Consider the following 22461-nt stretch of genomic DNA (forward strand, 5'->3'; position numbering starts at 1 on the left):
GAGCTCATTTTAGGACTTGGGACCAAAAGTGAGCAAGTTCTAGGACTCGACTGGGCCGCACTAAAGGAAAAGGTGGGTAGGGAAATTCCTACCGTTAAAACCTCTCTGGGTCGACAGTGATGTTTAAATGCCATTCATACCATTTATAATGTCATTCCTACTGAGATGAACTGAGAAGACGAATATTACCTGATTCAAAACTTCTGTGGCCCCACGAATATTTCAATTGTCTACGTTCAATCTTCACGTTTTCGGCCCACTTTGAGTATTTGATCTCGCTCATTTTTTGTACCATGTCCTAAAATGAGCTGACAAAACAAATGGGTGGGATGGATTTCTCACAAACATCACGGTGGGCCCCACCTAGGTTTCTAGTGCATGAAACGGTCTAGACCACAACGTCCCTATCATTTATACGTATATTTATCCATTTTTATTTTTTTTGCTTTTCAATGAATTAGTTGTGTTTTCATACATGTGTTAGATACATTTATAAATGTCATGCATTCAATTTAAATATAGTTACATTAGTTCAAGTAAACATCGCATAACTTAGGACCTTATACAAAGAAAATTTATTATGTGTACCTTTTTTTGAGATGTTATGATTTAAAAGTGTGTATGAAGGTCCTTTTTAACAATCCATGAAGTTTCATTGAAAAATTCAACCATTTTCACAATGTTTCCCCATGTTTCCCAAAAAGTGCGATAAATTATGCGATACAAACGATATATCCCATGCAATAACCAATACGTATCTGTATCCCGAGGGTGCGATACATATCGCGATACCGATATTTTGAACACTGTTTCATACTGCATTTATAGATGCCTTGTGGAGTTGGGCATTGAGAAGAAAATCTCATCAATAACTTTAGACAATGCCTCTGCAAACGATAGTGTGATAACAATTTTGCAGAACCAATTTAGGGCCACCAGTGACTTATATTTCGGTAGGAAAATATTTCTTGTTAGGTGGTGCCCACATCCTAAACTTGATTGTACAAGATGGGCTTAAAACAATTGAACTAACGATCAATAACATAAGAGAGTGTGAAGTACATACAGGGGTCACCTTCATGATCAAATACATGGAATGAGATCGTGAAATGGTTCAATTTGTCATCTCAAAGAACGAAGAAACTGGATATCATGACATGTTGGAATTCAACTTACGAAATGTTAAATTCAGAGATGCATTCTCTCACTATGCAGAGTGTGATAGTGCATATCAATGATTTCCTTCTAATGATGATTGGATAAGAGTTGAAGTAGTTCACAAGTTTCTTTCCGTTTTTTACAACACAATGAAGATTTTTTTAAGAAGCAAGTATCCAACAACAAATATATTTCTGCCAAAACTTTGCAAAGTAAAGGATGTTTTGCACGGAAGTTGTAGTGGACCGGACTTTCTACAAATAATGACTACGGGTATACAGTTAAAGCTTGATAAGTATTGGACTAAGAATAGTTTGGTAATGGTTGTTGCTATCGTTCTTGATCACCGATGCAAGATGTTCATGGTTATATTCACTTTTAAAAAGTTGTATGGCGAGAAGAGTGACATTGAGGTCGATAAGATTCGTGAGGCAGTCGGAGATTAGTACAAATTCTATTTAGAAATATTGAGGGCCGCAAAAGACAATACCACAGGTCAGACTCCCCAAGTGGGTTATAGTTCTAGCATTGTTATACAATGAAACATGATCGACGATTTGATGTCTTTCATAGCACAACACCCAAACACAAACAACCTAAACAGAACTTGACCACTACCTCAATGAGCCACTTGTAAAGTACAAAGGCTAAGAATTTGATGTTTTAGACTAATGGAAGTCGAAAGCTTGTGATGTGAATCACAGTACCCCATGCTCTCGTTGATGACACGAGATATATTGTTAATTCCAATTTCAACCGTGGCGTCGGACTATGCTTTTAGCACGAGGAGTAGGGTCGTGAACAAGTATCGAATCTTACTTACACCATAATCAGTTGAAGCGCTCATTTGTACACAAGATTGGTTGCGTCCGATCTAGGGAAAAGGCAACTATGTTGATGAGGAGTTTGATGAAGAGGAGAGTGAGAAGCAAGATGAGACAGTACCTGCAACAATTGGATGAAGCAAGATGAGACAGTACCTTCTATTTCCCTTGCATTTGCATACGACAATTTGACAATTTTATTTGTGGACTTGAATTGTAACATTTGATGGGTGGATAGATATTTTCCATGCTTATCAGCTTATGTATTTTCTTTTATTTTTATATTTCTCTTCTTTTCGTTTATGCTTTTAAATGACTTAATTTTGCTTAAATCTCATATGGTTGGCTAATTGCGTTTGTTTATCTTCATTCCTTAATTATTTACGTTGTCTTAGCCTAACCAAATATTTTTTCTTTCAAAATTCACACTTATAAATATATCATCGGAAGACAACCCATCGGCAGATATTTCAGATTATGGAGCACAAGTCCTACTCCCATGACGGAAAGATAAAGTTGTAATGCAAGTTGTGTGGAAAACAACTTGTAAACAAAACAAATTGGTTAAAATTACATTTGGCTTATCGGGGAGGAGATGTTGCCCCGTGTAGTAAAGCCCCTCCAGAAGTCCAGGATTTATTTCAAGCCATTCTCGACTCAAATACAAAGGGTTCCACCCCTTCCCCTGCATCCAATACAGCCAACCACAGAAGATATAGAAGTAGACCTATATAAATGAAGAAGGGTTCATCAGAGGAAGAGCCCCCACACTTAGTAGAGAAGAAGAAAGACTACCAAGGCAACAAGAAGAACGAGATTATAAAGAAGCCATAAAACAAAGCCTAGAATTAGCATCCAGGACCAGACAACATCAACCCCCTCCTAGACAACATAATTTCGAAGCAAGCACAAGTACAAGACATAAGCCAAGCGATAAATCATCGAAGTTTATTAAAAGTCTTGTTGCATTTTATAGGTGGTTGGGAATCCCGTACAAATCGGATCATAAAAAGAGGTTGAAAAAACTCATTAAATCTATGAATGAGGACAATGGAAAGGCATCTCTACCATCTGATTCAGAAGAGGTAAACAACCATCTTTTAGACACCTCAAGCTCGGACTCGGCCCAAATTTCTCTCATAGTCCAAGCTGTAAAAAGAGAACCAAAGGATGATTCTAGCGACGAAGGTAAATGAGGGGATTAATATTATGGACAAGGTTGCTCGGGTTACAAGCCACAAAGGCATTCATCATATATAGAGGGTATTGAATGAATGAATGGTTTCTATGTGCAACTTTTGACCATGTTTATTTACTTTGTTCTTTTTTTCCATTACAAATTAATTTTGACAATGTTTATTCCGAATAACTCAAGTACACTACTAAATCGGGATACAAATAGGAAGAAAAAGGCCAATAGGAAAAAAAAAGGGGTCAACTCGACCCGACTCGGTGCTGACTCAACCCAAATCGATCCCTGTGACTGGGTCGGAATCGGTCCGAGTTTGTCCAGGCCGAACTTGGATCGGGTCAGGCATGCTGGACTTGGTACTGAGTCCAGTCAAGTTCGGGTCAGGTCTACAGTCTGCTTCAAAACCAGGTCGGGTCAACCCTAACTTGGTTCGACTCGACTCGATGCCCAGCTCTTATGGAATATGGTTAAATTTGGGAATCATGAGGAAAAGAAAGCAAAGATAATAGATGAAGTCGCAAGCATCGATGCAGAGGAGGAACCTGATGCCTTATGTCAGAGCACAAGTAGAGGAGGAGCTCAAGGGTGAGTACTATGATATTCTCAAGAATGAAGAAATATTTTCAAGGCGTAAATCTAAAGCCACCTGGTTTAAGGAGGGGCATAAAAATACCTCCTTGCATTAAATGACTAGTGCGAAGAGGCAAAATAATATATCCATCTTGTGGGAAGGGGACAACTTCAGTTTTTAGAGATAAGAGTTGAAAATTGCTGGTTACTTTTAAATCTTTATTCAATGGAATCGTTCAAAAGACCCACACTTGAATGTCTATTTTTTGACATCATTACGCTGAATAAACTAGATAACTAGAGCGGGAATTCTAAGAGAGAAATAAAAGATGTAATCTTAAATTCGAAGAGGCATAAGGCCCAAGGGTCTGTTGGTTTTATTATGGCTTTCTTTCAAAAATTTTGGGAGGCGATTAAAGGTCATCTCATGTTGGTCATATAGTTTGCAAGAAATGTGAAGCGCATCAGCAAGAGAATTGGGTGCGGTAGCAAGGAAGCATCTATTTCAAAATGTTAGCAAGTATAAATAGCTAGGAAGCAAGACTAGGATCAAGATTCAAGACTGACACATGGTTAGAAGGATCATGCAACTAAGGTGAGTCTCCAAACAGTTCTTCAATAAAAGTCACATATCATAAGGTGCTAATGCTACTTTTAGTATGTTGATCCACAATATTGAAGGTCCAAAAGCAGAATCACTAGAAAGACTAGTTTCAAAGGATGAAGTCAAAGCTAGGGTTAATGAGTTGGGGAGTGATAAAACTACAGGTCCAGATGGCTTCCCCCTATCATTTTTACAAGAGTTTTTTAAGGTGATAAAAGGTAATGTGGTTAATTTTGTTATAGAGTTTTTCGAAGGCAGCCACCTGGCATCAGAGTTGGGTAATTCTTTCATTGTTATAATCTCGAAGGAGGAAGGAGTCGAGGGTTTTAAGGACTTTAGGTCTATTCATCTAATCAGAAGCCCGTATAAGATTATACGTAAGTCTTGGTATCTAGATTCTCCACAATGCTCTCAAGCATTATATCCATGGTCCAGAGTGCTTTTGTCGCGGGAGACAACTTTTAGGTAGTGCGCTTATTGCACACAAATGTGCGTCACAAGGTCGAGGAAAAGGGTATCGTCTACAAGCTTCCTGGATTATATGTTGAGTTAGCTGGGATGTGGGAAAAGATGGAGGGGGTGGATCCAAGAGTGCATCCGGTCCACTAAGTTTTGTCCTGGTTAATGGCTCACCCTAAAGAACATCAAGGGATCTCTAGTAGCGGGACCACAATCCCCATTCCTATTTGTGGCAATTGTGGAGTCTTTGAACAAAATGTTGCATAGAGGAAAGGCTATGGGTCTCATTAAGGGATTTAAGGTGGGGAATGGGAGGCCTCGAATTTCCTACCTTCAGTTTGTCGATGATACTATCAAGTTCTATAATGGGGAGGAGGGAATGGTGAATAATTTCATAAAGATAGTCAAGTGCATTGAAGTAGTCTCGAGCTTGAAAGTCAATATTCTAAAGAGTGAAATGTTGGGGATTCACACATCTAGGAAGGAGTGGAGAGGTCAGCTAGGGTATTCAGTTGTGAAGCCAGGTCATTTCTGTCTACATATCTTGGCATCTCTCCTTGTGTGGACAAACTTGCAAAGCATCTTCGGGACAAGGTCATTAGATGCCCAAAATTGGTGTTGGCGCAACTTGAAAAGTTGAGGTGCGATTTTATATGGCAAGGAGCCACAAATTCTAGGAAGCTCCACTAATTGCGATAGGAGGAAGTTTGCTTACCTTATGGGGAAGGGGGTTGCAGGTATTTGGAGGTTAGGGACAGTGAATCTAGCCTTGTTGGGAAAATGGCTACGGAGATTTGGTGGGGAAGAAGGGAGTTTGTGGAGGAATGCGGTTGCGACTAAGTACAAGGTTATGGAGGGCGGTTGGTGGCTAAGGGATTCATCGTTATACAGGGCTTTTAGGCTTTGGAAGGCGGCAAAAACTATAGCTAACAAGTTTAGGAGTTAGCTTCTCAGTGGGGACAGGAAGATAACTCACTTTTGGGAGGAGGTGTGGCTTGGTGAGAGGCCACTTTAAGCCGAGTTTCCTAGGCTAGCAAGGATAGCTATGGATGGCAACATATACATGGCTCGGTGCTTCTCCATTTCAAGTAAGGATATGGTGTGGTCCCCCCTTGCAGGAGAAACCTAACAGACAAGTAGTTACAAGTTCACTTGATTATCAGCTCGGCCCGCTCCACGGCTTCTGCCTTCGCTTGGCAAGAAGGATGCCATGGTGTGGAGGTTGGAGAAGTCAAGCCATGAATACATGTTGACATGGCACAACCACATCCCACTCATCTATTAAGCACAAAATTTATTGGATAGATGAGTCTAGAAGACTCAAATGAGCGACACTTGTGGATCAATGGGCATTCTCCATAAGTGGACCCCTAAGCAAATGTTGTAGGACTCGCCAACCTTCCCCACTATAAATTCAAAATCTCATTGACCCTTGACCCCAAATGAGCATGCAACAAACTTTTCATCATCTCCTTCCTCCAGTAGCATTTCTAGTCGAACTGACACCCCGACTACTACAATTCCCTTACCTATCGCTATCAGCAAATATGGGATTGCATATCTTAGAACCATCCTAACTTCTCATCCACATGATACATTAAACAAGTTAGCAAGTGTAACATCCATGCTCTAGGTTAAGTACTACCAAATGTAGCAATCGGAGTATTTTCATTGTATTCGAGAATCTCCTTGATATTCTAGAAATCTACCAGATCATGTTGAATTGTAATCTTATAGATTTAGGAGGATTCTAGAGCACGAAAATATATTTTAGATCCTGAAATTTGTAATATTTTGTATTAAGGAGATTTCTAAAATTCTCTAACATATCCTAGAAATCTCCTAGATAGAGTTGAGAAATCTATAATACCACTCTCATATGCCCATTTTAATCAAGCAAAACATTCCTCCTCTTCCCTTCTTCTCTTCCCTTTTTACCAACAGTTCCAATAGTTACCATGTATTTGAATAAAGCAATGACTACGAGTGCCAAACAGTAACAAGTTAGCATGGCAGAAGTTCAAAGAATGTCATGTCCTCGTTTTTTTTCTTTCTATTTTTATGAATAACACAACATTTTACGAAAAGCCAAAAAGAAAAACAAGGATCAAATACAAGGCCAACAAACTTCCATAAAAGATACATCATCAAATCCTGACCCATGTTCTCATCCTTATCTCTTGGCATTAATCTGAAGCATCTGCCTAGTCGTGCCTTCCGGAGACTCCACCAAAGTATTTGCTTCAGGTGAATGTGGGAGAAGGAAACTTCAATGGAATCACAAAGATCGATAGTCTCTTCAATAAAATCTACAATCTCCCACACATGGTGTGTCGTAAAGGCCGTTATATAAAGGTAACGGTGGCAACTGTTACACGTTACGGGGTCATAAAGGCCATAACAGCCATTATAGAAAAAATGACCCATAAAGGCCGTTACAGCCCCTGTAACGGCCCGTTATGCCCCCCGTAAAGGCCATAACAGCCTCATAAAGGTCCATTACGGGGCCGATACAGGTTCTTTGGAATTTTTTTCAATTAAGAGAGAGAGAGAGAGAGAGAGCGTAGCGACCGTTACGGCCCCCGTAACGCCATTACACCCCATATCGTAAAGGTAACAACGGTGGCCGTTGCGGCTACTGATGCCATTACGGAATACCTTGCTCCCACAGGCCGCCACCAAACTTTTTTTCCCATCTGACAACATTACTCGAGTCATCCTCAACAATAATCAGACTAGAGATTATGGCAACTATCAATTTAATAGCATGCACTAAGACAGTTGCTTCTACATGATTTGAATCACATATGCCCGAAGGACCTCTAAATTCGATAATAAAAACAGCCATGTGGCTTATATCAATTTCCCTAATTCCCTTTGGACCTGGATACCCAAAAGAGCAAGCACCACAGTTGAAATTGTACCCACCTTCGAGAGGACAACACCATCACGCAATCTTGAAGACCACCAAGTCTCACTTGATCACTTCAGCCCAATTGGACTTGATAATATGCTTTGATGTGTCCTTCATTTTCTTACCAAACCGATTCCACTCCATAATCAACCCACTTATTTCCTTAATGATAGAGTTAACCTTGCATGACTTACCTTGAAAATTTTTGCTACTTCTCTCCTGTCGTAAACATCATAGGTCGCCTAGATTGATATTTTCCAAATAAGACAACTAATTGGGCAAACAACATCACCCCCACCCAGTAACAAGACCTTCCACAGTCTCCAACACCACCCAAACGACACCAAAATGCACAAACATATAAGACCAAACCTTCCTAGCGAATGGACAATGAAGAAGATGGGAAACTAACTCTGCCAGGACATAACAAATCGTGCATCTACTTTGGACAGAATGGCTTTTGCTTTTTACATGTCAAATTGAGGATTCTATCCAGCAAGGTTGTCCAATATAAGGCACTAACTTGTGATGGTAGAGCAAAATACCAATGTTTGGAGCCACATATCAGTGCGAATGTCATCTTCTTCAATACTGCCAAAGCAATCTGAGATAACTTGGAAGGAGTTATATTCGGATAAGAAAAACCTAACTCATATCTATGAGCTTCTACAGAATATATTTTCATTACAACAAGGAGGTAAGGGTGTAAGAGGGTACTATTCTGCCCTAAAGGGCATGTGGGAAGAATTGAATGTGTATTAGCCAATGTCAACCGATGTTGGCAAAGGGAGGAATTTTGAGTCGCCAAATTCCTCTTTGGCCTCCGACCTAAGTTCGAACCAATGAGAGCTCATTTTTGGAGGAAGTGAGCCTTAATCACAAAGGCATTCACCAGAGTTTAGCGTACAGTATCACCACACAGCGTTCTTCATCATCTAATCGGTCTGCATTTATCTTCGCATCTATTAGAGGTGATGGGGGGAGCCAAGGCGGTCATGGTTACAAAAGTCGGTTTGGAGGTAGAGACTTAGGGGGAGATCGTGTCGGAGGCAAGAATACTTTGGGTGGTCATAGAACAAATTCTAGTCGTGGTCATGGTAATCGTCATTACACACGTTATAGCCTCAACAATCACACAGTTGATACAAGTTGGGATAGTTAACGTGTCCAAAGAAGAATACGCCAAGCTTCTGAGAGATCACTCCACCCACGCCTTCCTCTACAACTACTTTTATCCATTCAAGTATAGTTTGTTTTAGTTCTTCCAAGTGTGTCCCTTGGATTATTGATTATGGCGCTTGCGATCACATGACCAGTAAGCGAAGTACGCTATCTCAGTTAGTCCAGTCCTCATCCATCTCTTCTATGACACTAGCTGATGGTACGTCAACTCGTATTTCTAAGGTGGGCAATATCTGTCCTACTCCAAATCTCTCGTTATCTTCGATTTTGTACATTCCCAAGTTTCCTTTAAGCTTATTATCTATCAGTATACTAACCAAAGCCCTAAGTTGTTCCATCAAATTCTATCCTTCCTATTGTGAATTACAAGAACTAAGGACGGGGAGGATGATTGGTGGAGGACATGAATTAAAATGACCCTATTACCTAGATCGTGGAATAATATGAACTAGAAATGCATTGCAGACCAACATTTGTCCTCATCGGTCGCATTCTAGGTTTGGACACCCCATCTTTACATAGTTTGAAGAATCTTGTTCTATCTTTGTCGTATGTGTCTAGACTAGATCGTGAAGCTTGCGAGTTAACCAAGCATCAAAAAGTGTCTTTTCTTTCACATGAGGATAAAGAAAGTGATAAACCCTTTTGCTTGATGCATTCAGATGTTTGGAGTCCAGTTCGTGTTTCCAGTTTATCGAATTGCAATTACTTTGTTATCTTTGTGGATGATTGCTCTAACACAACATGGTAATATTTGATAAAAAATAACATGGCAATTCAGTTGCTTGGTTGGGGAGTTTACAGAAGGAACATTATATGGAAACGAGGGAACATGGACTAAAGAAAAGATAGACAGGGAATGAGCCAGACAAAAAGTTCCCTTTTCTAGAGCTTTAAAAAGGGAACCATCAATCAATCTAATATTACTGGAGGTAGGAGAGGAGAAAGTATATCCATTGGCCGTACCCATCATGTGGTTAAATATCCCTGAATCAATTATCTAGGATGTCTGAGAGACATGGTTTGCAATTGCAGCAAGTACCTGACTACCCCTATTTGGTTAGTGGCAGAGATGGAGGCTTGGAGAGTTGCCACTTGTTATTGTAGCTAACTGATAGTTTTGTCCCTTAGGTCTTGGTCCTTATGGGTGAAAGTCCCTTCAGTGGTGTTCACATTAGCAGAAGACTTCATTTTGATGTCCTTTGGCCAAAGATGAGGATGAAGAATATTCCTTTAGGTGTCATCTTTTTCCACAATATGTGCATCTGAGCTTATCTTTGTCCAACGTTCCTTGCCCTTCAACACTTTTAGAGTCTATAGTCATGGCGGACCATTCTAAAAGAATGGCATGATCTAGCTTCTGTTCCTATGTAGTTATATACAAATTTGAGGGTAGGAAGAAATTCTCAACCAAGAATATGTATACGTTGAGTTTCAAAATCCGAACAAAGATCATAGAGAAATTTAAAGATCGGTTCATTTTTGGCAAGATTTGGTGGCACTAAAAAATTCTTTGTGCACTTCTAGCACAAGAAATTGGATCTAGAGGTGATTCCGGCAAGATATGGCAACTCTAGTGTAATTTCCAACAAGATCTAGTTTTGGGGGGATGCTTCTTTAACGCAGATCTAAGATTCCTATCTGTTTCTAAATGAAACTGTTGATGGAGAAATCCCTTCCCAAGTATATATGGCTGCTTTAAGATTGAACGCGTAGGATGGTGATGGAGGGTTTATCTCTCTTTAATCATCTAACAGGGAGAGGAAGAAAGAGAAACCTTGATCGACTTTCAAAACTAGAGTTTTTCTACAGAAAAGGAGAAAATAAGGATAAACTCTGGAAGAGAGAGAGAGAGAGAGAGAGAGAGAGAGAGAGAGAGAGAGAGAGAGGGCATTAGGAGAGGGAGAGAGCTTTTGCATCTTCTCCCCCTCTCCTTAATCCTTTATCTATAATGAAAAGCCTTACAAGGAGATGGGAACTAATTCCAATAGGAGATTACAGCAATTAGGAAGTCATAAGGAACTATAAACGATAATCTAAATCTAATCCTTAAATGGTACACCGCAGGTCACAAGAACGAGCGTACGCCGAGGCAACACGCAAATCTATGCACATTCCAAAAGACATCAAAGAAAATGGAAGCAAAAACGAGGAAAGTTCAAACTATTCACAAAAGAAAAGGACAAAAACAAGTTAAATGCAAATAAGTAATTAATTGTATGTTAAATAGCATACCTGTCCTATGCATTGACCCACCCAGGGGCAATGGTGATCAAAGCGTTCCACACAATTATTGCAAATAGAGCAATGAGAGCAACGAGGAGGACGATATAGCATGCATGTATCACAATACTTGATCTTCACAGGCATTCCATTAACCATAACTTCCTTGGTACGAGGAAATTGTAGGCTTGGTGTTTGTCTTCCACCAACATCGACCGAAGCTGAAGAATCGAAACAAAATTCCTCCTCTGGTGGATGTGAAGCACGTGGGATGATACCTGGATCTTGGGCAGAAGTAACAAGAAGCAACACCAATACCTACAAAGACCAAATGATTAGTGAAAGCAAAATCAAGAACATTTTCGTATCCTAAGGGTGCAATACATTACATGATAACAATACAGAAAGTAATGCTTGGAATAATGAACTAACAAAGCAAAAAAGGTGGGCTATAGTATTCTAATAATCAAAAATGAAGAAGACAATTCTGATACCACAACTCGCCAATTAATGTCCAAGGACAAAAGATGTTGAACTGTGAAGAGGCTGCTCAACCCAAATGGGAGACTGGGTTTTCAATGTGTACAAGTGGAGCGCACAGTTCAATGACCCAAAATCATTGATTTTATGGACCATACAGTGGATTCCCAGTGCACTAAAAAATTCCCAAAGTAAAAGATGATTGTCATTGAATCTCAGGCCATTATTCAGTCAAATGCAGCTGGTTTATATATATATATATATAGCCTGCCAAAAAATATTATCCTGCCAAAAAAATGAAGAGTTTAGGATCTCCCCAAATGGTAAATTTTTTGTGTGTATGGCATCATAGTCTCAGGTAGAGCATTGCATAATGCCTCGTGAAAGGCAAAAAAGCATTAAGAATAAATGGATGGACAAATAGTAACTAACAGCCAACAGGATATTAGCACAGCTAATAACGGATTTGAGATATGGGCATGAAGAGAATGCAAAAACCACGGAAACCTCCATTTCCATTTTTTTCGATTGAGGAAATGGAAATTTCACCCTTTTTCGAGGACATTCATGAAATGGAAATCTATTTCCACAGCTGACTTTGTTTTCGCAAACAGTAAAATGCGTCATATATGAAGAAAACTATTTTATTTCCACTGTAGAAAAGAGGATTCCACCAATCCAAACAGCTCAAAAACAAAATAACTAGATCAATAAGTACATAAATTTCTCTATATGATATGAGGTCATACTCGATAGGGCAATGTTTGAAGTGTGATATTGACAAATTGTGTTTATTGATGACATTAAAGGAAAATTTTAATCATATAGAGATTGTCAAATACAAGAAAGATATAGAGGACTTACATAGATAGTGAAGACGATTGCTACCACCAGAATCGCATATCCTGCATTATATGCAGGAAACTTGTGGAGAAGCTTTCCCGCAACAAGTACACAAAATACCACAACTGGAACAAGAATGAGTGATACAGTGATAAGCAGTGACCTAGCATCAGGTCCAAATATCAACCTCCCACCCAAAATAAACCTCTGCAAGAAACACCCAAAGAAGGAATTAAAATGTGAGAAAAGGTAGAACATGCAGAACAGAAAATTAGCATAGAAACAGCTCATAATGGTCCAGGATATAAGCAGCTAGAAAATTATGGAAACAGGTAAACAGCTAACAGAAACAATTGTAGCCTTCCAATCTTCTTCTTTTTTTTCCTTTTCTTTAATTAAAAGTAGCCTTCCAATCTTTAGCATTAACGCATGGCTTCCAGCAGTGACTGGTCAGCATGCAGCCACAAGACAACAAACAACTTCAGGAATGTGAGTATGAGTGGTTGTGCACTAGCAGCATAGATTACAGAATCTGATGCTGCAAACATTAGGTTTCATGTTCCTGAAGAGATGTGAAAATGGAAAGACAACCATGAACCCATCCTAGGAGCTCAAAATAAACATAGCATAAACTAGGCTAGCAGGGTAGAAAGGGTACAGGATCAGTACACCTTGGAGAGCAGCAACACGAAGTAAAATGGACTAAGTACAAAAATTCTGAGAGAATGTTACATGCAGAGACACCTTCCTGTGAGAGAGAGAGAGTGAGAGAGAGAAAGGCACTTGCAGAGAAGAAAGAAGATGAAGAAGAAGGTAGGTTTTTTTTCCAATTTTTTCAGGTTTTTTTTTTTTTGTGAAAATTGCCGCGATGGGGTAATGGCCGTTATGCTTTCAGTTTTCTACCCCGCCCTGCTTTGGACCCATATCATGTAATGGCCTGGGCTGCTACCGTTACGTATTGGCCAAAACGGCAGATACATGACCGATTTGGCACACCTTGTCAACAACACATCTGAAATGAACAAGATTATTCTCCGAAGGTTTAGGAGAGTGTTGTATATCGGGCTACAAGGTCTGCTTTTTCAAGAGCTATAATAGAGATAAGTTATTGTGGTCAAGGTACATTTGTTTGTATGTGGATGATGCCTCATCATTCCCTTCCCTAGTTTAGTCTCTTTTCTTCTTCTTCTTCTTTTTTGTTTTTAATAAAATCGGAGTTGCGATTCAAATATATCAAAAAATATAGAAAGGCTAATAATACAAATGTCATTAAAAATAGAATTAAACTTAAATCCACATTCCTCCTATCGAGACTAGAGGTGGGCAGGATCCGACTCGACTCGTTGAATCCGACTCGACCCAAACCGAAAGCCAAGGTTGGGTCGGATCGAGTAGACCCACTCGGATCCGAAGCCCGACCGAGTCGAGTTCGGGTCATGTAGCAACTCGATCCGATCCGATCTGGAATTTGATCCGGTCAGATCCGAACCGATTTGAAACCCGATCCGATCCGGAATCAGGTACTATAAAGTCAAATTTTCTTCTTCTTCTTTTTTACCTTTACCCTTCATCTACCCGAACCCTAACCCTACCCGAGCCGGCACCGCACCGAACTCGATCGGAATCCAGGCCAGTCATCAGCCCAGCACTCTATCTTCACCGGTCATCCTCGTCCATTCATTAGATAGGTTAATTTTATATGTTTTTTTCCTAGGTTGATTTGAGCTCGAGATCTCGGGTGCAGCTGTGCAGGCCGCCAGTGGCCCGCCCTGGCTCGGGACCTCGGTCGTGGCCCACCCTGGATCGGGACGGACACGGATTAGCTATTAAACACGACGGTGGGTCCCACCCTGGCTCGCTGGTGGTCAGGCTGAGCTCGAGACCTCGTTGGCTCGGCTGCAGCTGGTGGCCCGCCCTGGCTCGACCTCGCTAGAGGATCGGCCTTGATGGTGAGTCCCGCCCTAGCTCGCTGGTGGTTTGACCGATCTCGAGACCTCGCTAGCTCGGCTGCAGCATCCCGCCCTGGCTCGTTGGTGGTCCGGCCGAGCTAACCTTAACCCTGAACCCCTAACCCTAAGCCAAAATCCTAACCTAAACCCTACCCTAACCCTAATCCTAAACCCTACCCTAACCCTAAACATAAATCCTAACCCAAACCCTAACCTAAACCCTAAACCTTAAACCTAACCCTAACCCTAAACCTTAAACCTTAAACCTAACCCTAAACCCTAAACCCTAAACCCTAATTCCTAAATTGCAAAAGTGTTAATTTATTTGAAATTTTGAATTAAACAATTAGTAGTTAAATTTTTGGAATTACCATTTACATTGTTTTTTGGTATTACCATTTACATTGCTTATTGCTTACTAGTTACTAGTTAGCTTAATATGTTTGTATAATTGTATTACATTGCTTTTTTTGCTTATCATATTTTTGTGCATTGTATAGTTAGCTTAATATGTATTACAATTTTTTTGCATTGTATAGTTAGCTTAATATGTATTACAATTTTTTGGAATTTTGCCATTTTTTTTATTTTTTAAAATTTTTCAAAAAAATTTATTTAAAACAAAAGACTCGATCTAAATCATACCCAACTCAATCCGACTAAGTTTCCCTGACCGAGTCGGACTCAGTTCAGATCAGGCCAACCAGGAATCAGTTCGGATCGAGTCAACCCTGCTGGACGCGGTCCCGAGTTGGATCGAGTTCGGGTCAGGTAGTTGGCAAAACCGGATCGAGTCGAGTTGGACCTAAATCGGTCCGACTCGACTCGATGCCCACCTCTAATCGAGACAGCCCATGCATCCAACATCTCCCAAATTGAAAATTCCCAACTTCAGTAAGTGTGCAACACAGAGACGTTTAAAAAATAAAATACAGTAGAAGTTCACATTGAACATAAAAGGAAGAGATCCAGCACCGCAGAGGAACAGAATCCTCATGCTCCATATCATGAACGGTACACACTGTATATGAGTCCAAACCATGCATTTCATGGGCTCTACCATTGGCAGGCTACCTCGAGTCCAGACTTTTCTAATCTTTTTTCTCACAAAATTTGAGTCGCCATTGACTTGGTTAGTGTCCATTCATATGCCCCCCATAGAAGGTTAGGATCATCCAAACATTGTGATTTGTGACTTCAGTCTTATGGCCAGTTCACTACTGGACCAACTGAACGAATCGTTCTAATCTCATCCATGTATGCCACGTACATGGCAATGACATGAAGCCACAGAACCTCCCATGCCTCCTAAGGCACTAGATCAACTCCCCAATAAATAATGTTGAATCTAGTCTGCCGACCTGGGGGATTTTTGTTGCATGGACCATACATGCTAAGGCCCATAATTTCAATGATTCTAATCATCAAACCAACCCCACCTGTACTAACTGAAAGATTTGACAGCTGGTTAGAAGAAAGGATTAAGATCTTCCTATAAATGGTCAGAATGTGAATGAAGGGCTTAAATGAGGGCCTCTTCTTCTTCATTCAGAATTCAGCATCAAGATATAATCAGAAAAAAGGATTAAAAAAGAAAAAGAAAAAATTAAATGAGTGCCTCTTCTTCCTCTGATCTATGGTAGGAAGGCAAATGAAGAGCTTACATGAGGGTGTCTTCTTCTTCACTCAAATTTCATGTTCAAGAGAAAATCAAAAGCAGACAATAGTTATCCAAGAGGCCGTTTAAGACTAATGTTTCTCATTTATTTTATGAATGTGTTTTCTCAATAATTAAAGTGAGTTTGCTCTTCAAAATAATAATAATAATAATAATAAATAATTACAGTAAGCATGGCACGCAAACTCCTAAAGAGAGATAATCTTATTGGAAATCTTTCGCAGAATTGTTTACTTGGGAAACAAAACCAAGAAAAATCGACCGAAAGCAGTTCCACTACCTCTAGGCTTCAGCAGAAATGTGCTCAAGAGAGCTCCAAATGCGGACAAGAAGTTCCAAGGACAAACCTTATTAGTTCATTTTGTAGAACATGCCAAATATGTTGAGGGAGTATCCAATGTAAAACACTTATATCTAAGTTCGCTATCAAACATTGTCTCTTCACAGACAAGGCAATATGTAAAAGATCTAACCTTCAATGGAGCGCGTATACCCAAAATAATAATAAAACACTCGGACTATCTTAGCAGTAGATTGGAATGATTTGGGATTGAATGTGGACAGTTGGATAATTTAAACATAGAGGGACTCAAAAATGTTTTGGTTGGTTTCAACCATAGAGCGATGTTTTTGAGAGAGAGAGAGAGAGAGAGAGAGAGAGAGAGAGAGAGATTTCCCTAGGGCTTCCTTCAGCGAAGCTCCGAGAAGAAGATCAAGGGATAATCGAGATGAGTTCAGAGACAGTCGTCAAGTTGCTGACAAAAGACCAGAACGTCGAGAGGGGACGAGAGGCAATCCAGTTGCAACAAGAGGTCATCGACCTCAAGTAGATCAAATATATGAAGGGGGGTCTCATGCCCTCACCCAGACCCAGACGGGAAAGAGGCCTTCATCCAATAGGAAGACCCTCTTCCAGATCTCGTATCAAAAATCAATCCACAAGAAGCAAGGTTGCAAGAAGATCCAGAGGTAGCCATCACAGCACCAGGACTCGAGATCCCTTCCACTACATTTCTCAGCCAAGCGAACTACTTCAAGCCGATAGGAGAGGACCTGCAAGCCATTTCAATGGACACAGAGGTATCTTGGGGAGAGCTCCTGCTATCCCAGCTAGTCAGCTTGATGCGAAGAATGAAGGTTGGACCCTAGTCAATAGAAAGAAAGAAACGATCTCAAGGAAACTAGCTCCAACGTCCACGTTCGCACATTTTCCCACCCTGTTTGTTTCCAATCTTCCAGCAGACTGGGACAAATACACGATTTCACGAGTCTTCCAAAAGGCAGGGAAGATCAAGGAAATCGTGCTCCCCCATAAAAAAGAAATATTGGAGCTCCATGGTTTCGCCTTTGTGAGGATGGGTTCCTCTAAGGCTGCTTCACTGGCCATATCCACCCTCCACCAAGCCGACTTCAATGAATGTCACATTTCTATCCAGAAGACCCAATTCAGCCCAAGACCAGACCAAAGGAAGGCCTATCCTATGAGGGTCGACGTCCCAAGCCGACTTCCACCTACAGTTATAGATCATAGTTATAGAGGCCTTCCTCAATCTCATAACGTAGACGGCCGCTCCTTCAAAGAATTGATAGGAGGTTACTCTTACAGTCTCCATCTCCCATCTGCAGAAACGGTCCACCCCCTAGGCCTTGACAAGCCCCAGGTCCAGAGAGTCATCACCTTTATTGGATCGGGAATTCAGGTGGATGACTCTATGATAGTGTAGGCCTCAGTTGCATACTCCCATAGCCTGGTAGTTCATTGCTGATGTCAAAAACTGGGTCGAAACAAAATGTCTGCTTATAGAAGGTAACTTCAGTTTTAAACCCTTCAGAGATTCAGCATTCTTCTTAATCTCAAGCCTAAGGCAAGCTTGGATCCCATCCTTAGGGCAGGAGTTTCGAACCAAAACGGCCCTATAACCTCCATTCGTAAATGGGAGAACTACTACTTCGGCTTTGTAGTTTCCCAGCACCTATTTACTGGCATCCCCTTGGAGCTTTGGAATCCCAAGTTCCTCTTAGCATTGGGTTCATATATTTGTGAGGTTGTTCAGTTTAATCCAGCAACTGAATCCATTTGGGAGCTGAGATCGGCTAGACTCCAGATTCGGAAGAAGCGATTAGTTCCAGTTATCTCCAACATCCCAATTGTGGTGGGAAGGACAAACTGGTAATTTTGATATGGCCAACATTCACCCCCCCCCCCCCCCCTCTCTCTCTCTCTCTCTCTCTCTCATCGTGGATAGTCCGAATCGCTCCACCATCAGACCTTCCACCCTGCCAAGTGTCACTCCATCCAACGATTTGATTCAAATCAGTGGTAATCAGGACACGCAACTCTAGCCTCTCCACACACAAGTCGTCCATAGCTACAAATGATGTTAGCAGATCTCTGGCTAAAGCTATCGTGACAAAGGTCTTAGGCAGTGTTCATAATATCGATACTATCGGCCGATAATATCATTATCGCCTGCCAGCGAGACGAAACCCACGCGATAACCCCCGGAAGTTTAGAAAAATACCCCCAAATCCAGATGTCGCACGATGTATCGTCGATATCGCACGATGTATCGTCGATATCCTCACCCATTATTTTTGGATATCGACAGACACTCATGGACACTCACGGGTTGATTGCAGAGGACTCACAAGTCCCACTATAGCCAACAACCCACAACGACCATAAAAAGCCGATGCGAGATTGCAGAGAATTATAAATAATAATTTTAAAAAAAATTAGAAACAAAAAGAGGAGAAATCAAAGAGTACCTGTAGGCTGTAGCGAAGATTGGTGATCGAAGGTGGGTCATTCCATCAATTGACAAGTAAGTTCGATTTCCCTCTCTCTTCAATGATTTTTCTCCTTATTTTCTTCAATTTCCCTCTTTCTTCACTGATTGGAGAGTGCCTTTAGGGATTTCTCGGAGATTCCGACAAGAAATCGAGCCGGATTAAGAAACACCTTCCTTCAGGAACGAGAACCATCGCCAAACTGTCACTTCGGAACCCTCGTCAAACCGTTACGTTCGTGAAGGAGAGGGACGCGGATTGGGGAAAACAAGAAATCGGCGCTCTTATCGTACTGAGTAAACTCGGTTGGGCCCACCTTGAATATGTTGTCTATCCACGCCGTCCATCCGTTTTTCCATCTAATTAAAGGGGTTGATCCCAAAATTTAGGCATATTCAAATCACAAGTGGATCATATCACAGGAAACAGTGGGGATCCTGATTTCCACTGTTGAAACCTTTCTCGGCCCTACAGTGATGTTTATTGGTCATCCAAACTGTTAATAAGATCATACAAACGTGGATGAAGGGAAAATACGAATATAAGCTTGATCCAAGACTTCTGTGGCCTTCAAGAAATTTTCAACGGTAGATGTTCAGTTCAACTGTTTTCTATGGTGTGGCCCATTTGAACATTGTATATGCTTTATTTTTGGGCTAAAGCCCTGAAATTATCTGGTAAAATGGATGGATGGAGCGGATAAAATACATAAATCATGGTGGACCTCACAGAGTTTACTCAATACGCTAAGCGTAGTGAGTTACTCACTACACAATCGGCATTCACTTAAGTGACGTCAACAAGTTCTGTGGGTCCCACGGTAATGTATGTGTTGTATCCACACCGTCCATTCATTTGGAAATATTATTTTAGGGCATGAGACAAACAATGAGGCAGATCTAAATTTGTAGTGGACTGTAGTGGACCCCACCACAGAAAAAAGTGGAGAGAGTGACGCCCACCATTAGGGTTTGATATGGTCCATCTGAGCTTTGGATCTTCTTATGGTTTGGTATCACGTCCTAAAATGGGATGGAAAAACAGATGGATGGCATGGATATATATATATAGGGAAAAGGTACTATGCGCTCGACCTCACGATAAGCTCCCGTGAGGTCGAGCTGTGTGGGCCCCACCGTGATGCGTGTCGACCATCAACACCGTGCATTTGATGGGTCCCCTCTAAATTATGAGATATCCCAAAAATCAGCCGTATACGGAACTCAAGTGGGCCATACCATCTAAAATCATGTGAAGACAAGCCAAAAACATATAAAAGCACTTGGTGGGGCCCACCTGAGTTTTGAATGCTGCTGAAACTTGGTCTGAACCCTCATCCAAGTGGGACACACATAATGGATGGGCTAGATTTGCAAACCACATCTCGATGGGCCCAAAAAATGATTATGAATGTTTTAATGGTGCACGGCCCCTCCCCACTTCTGTATGTGGTGTGGCCCACACAAGTAACGGATTGACTTGATTTTTGATACCTAAGCCCACGATGGAATGGTGCATCTGACTGATGGGGTAGATGTTCGAAACGCATCACGGAGGGGCCCACATAGCTCGACCTCATGGGACGTTCCCATCAGCTCGAGCGCATAGTACCTTTTCCTATATATATATATATATATATATATAACATCAAGATGGGCCCCTCACGGTTAGGGTAACACCAGTGAGTTGTTCTCGAGGTAACAACTAATCCGCTCTCAGTCCATTGCACACGGACGAGCGAGGTCAGTGTGACCTTGACCGTGGGCCCCACCATGATGTATGTGTTGTATCCACACCATCCATACATTTTTATAGATCATTTTAGTGCATCAGCCGAAGAACGATGCTAATCCAAAGCTCAAGTGGACCCCACCACAAAAAACAACGAGGATAGTCCACCCACCATTGAAACTCAAAACCTTCCTTGGGCCCATCATAATGTTTATTTGTGATCTAATCTATTCATAAGTCCAGGAAGATATGGACTAAGGGAAAACACAAATATCATCTTGATCAAAAACTCTTGTGGCCCTCAAGAAGTTTTTAATGTGGGCATCACTCTCTCCACTGTTTTCTGTGGTGGGGTCCATTCGAGCTCTGGATATGACTCATTTTTTGGCTCATGCCCTAAAATGATCTCTTCAAATGGATGGACAGTGTGGATACAAAAAATACATCATGGTGGGACCCACATAACTTGGTGACATCACTTGTGCCTGTCAGATCCAGGTGCGCGGATTAGGTACTACCCCCGCCTGTTCCGAGCTCGGGACAGGCGGAGGCTCCGAGGGCCACTAAGGGGCCACCGTCATGTATGACTTTTATCCACACCGTTCATCTATTTTTTCATATAATTTTAAAATACTGGACCGAAAATAAGATAGATCCAAGGTTCAAGTGGACCACACCACCGGAAGAAGCAGTGCTAAGGACACCCTGTTAAAACCTTATTAGGGTCCACCATGTCGTTTATTTTCCATCCGACCTGTTGATATGGTTATATACACCTGTATGAAGTTAAAAAACAAATAACATCTTGATTCAAAACTTCTGTAGTCCCTGAGAATTTTTCAATGGTATGAATTTAATCCCCACAGTGTGGTCCATTTTAACTTTTAATCTTCTTTATTTTTGGTCTAATATTTTATAATTATATGAAAAAATAGATAGCAGTGTGGATAATATTCATACATCATGGTGGCCCCTCAGTGGCCCTCGGAGCCTCTGCCTGTCCCGAGCTCAGAACAAGTGGGGTAGTACCTTATCCACGCCCGTGAAATAGGATTGCGAACTAAGTTACTCAGTACACAATTGGGCCTACTATGAATGTATGTGGGTTATCCACGCCGTCCATCCGTTTTTCCAGTTCATTTTAACTGTTGATTCCAAAATATAAGTATGCCCACAGGCCTCCAAAACACAAAACACTTTGCACAGATGAGGTGTTATGTAGCATTTACCTCTATCCAGCCATCGAAAATCATGTTCCCTACTTTCAGTGGGACCATTTACTAAAATCATTTTTCCACCATGGAATTCTATTCATTTATTCAAGGCCATCAAATGGACACTTAAAAAGAAAATAGTCAGGGGACAGTTCCAATACCAAAATCGCTTTTGGGAGTATCCATTTATTCAAGGCCATCAAATGGACGTTAATCCATTTTAACAGATCAATTTTGGATTGATGAAAAGTAATGGTCTAGAATCGATGAATTTCTTGGGGCATGTTCTATCTGCTGTCAGGGCCCATCAAATTAATGCAATGGATGGGCTAAATTTGGTGGGAAATTGGGTTTTCTTTAGGCAAAATCCAACCATTGTATGGACTAATAAAATTATTTGTGTGGATCTTAAATTGAGCATCATCCATCCAATAGTTTGGATCCATGGTTCAATGATCCAGACCATTCTGCATTTATGGCTGACTTAATTCTCTGTGTGTGCATCATCCATGTTTGGGGTATCTGGCACACTTTACATGTGGGATGATGTTGCATGCATGAACAACTATACGTATGGCAAAGATCACTAAACCTGTTGATAAGGTCGCAAAGATCTGGATGAGACCATACACGAGACTAAAATTTTGGTG

General features: G+C 41.0%; 1 protein-coding gene across 1 annotated transcript in view; it reads right to left on the bottom strand.

The window, feature by feature from the left end:
- Window positions 1–22461, bottom strand: part of LOC131237325 (protein S-acyltransferase 8) — a 77634-nt gene that overhangs the window by 35243 nt on the left and 19930 nt on the right. The window contains exons 2-3 of the mRNA XM_058235034.1: window positions 12471–12656; window positions 11139–11444 (exon numbers count right to left, since the gene is read on the bottom strand). Of these exons, the coding sequence (XP_058091017.1) occupies window positions 11139–11444; window positions 12471–12656 (492 nt within the window). The remainder of the gene's footprint in view (window positions 1–11138; window positions 11445–12470; window positions 12657–22461) is intronic.

This window comes from Magnolia sinica, chromosome 2, assembly GCF_029962835.1.
Source record: "Magnolia sinica isolate HGM2019 chromosome 2, MsV1, whole genome shotgun sequence".
In the NCBI taxonomy this organism is placed as follows: domain Eukaryota; kingdom Viridiplantae; phylum Streptophyta; class Magnoliopsida; order Magnoliales; family Magnoliaceae; genus Magnolia; species Magnolia sinica.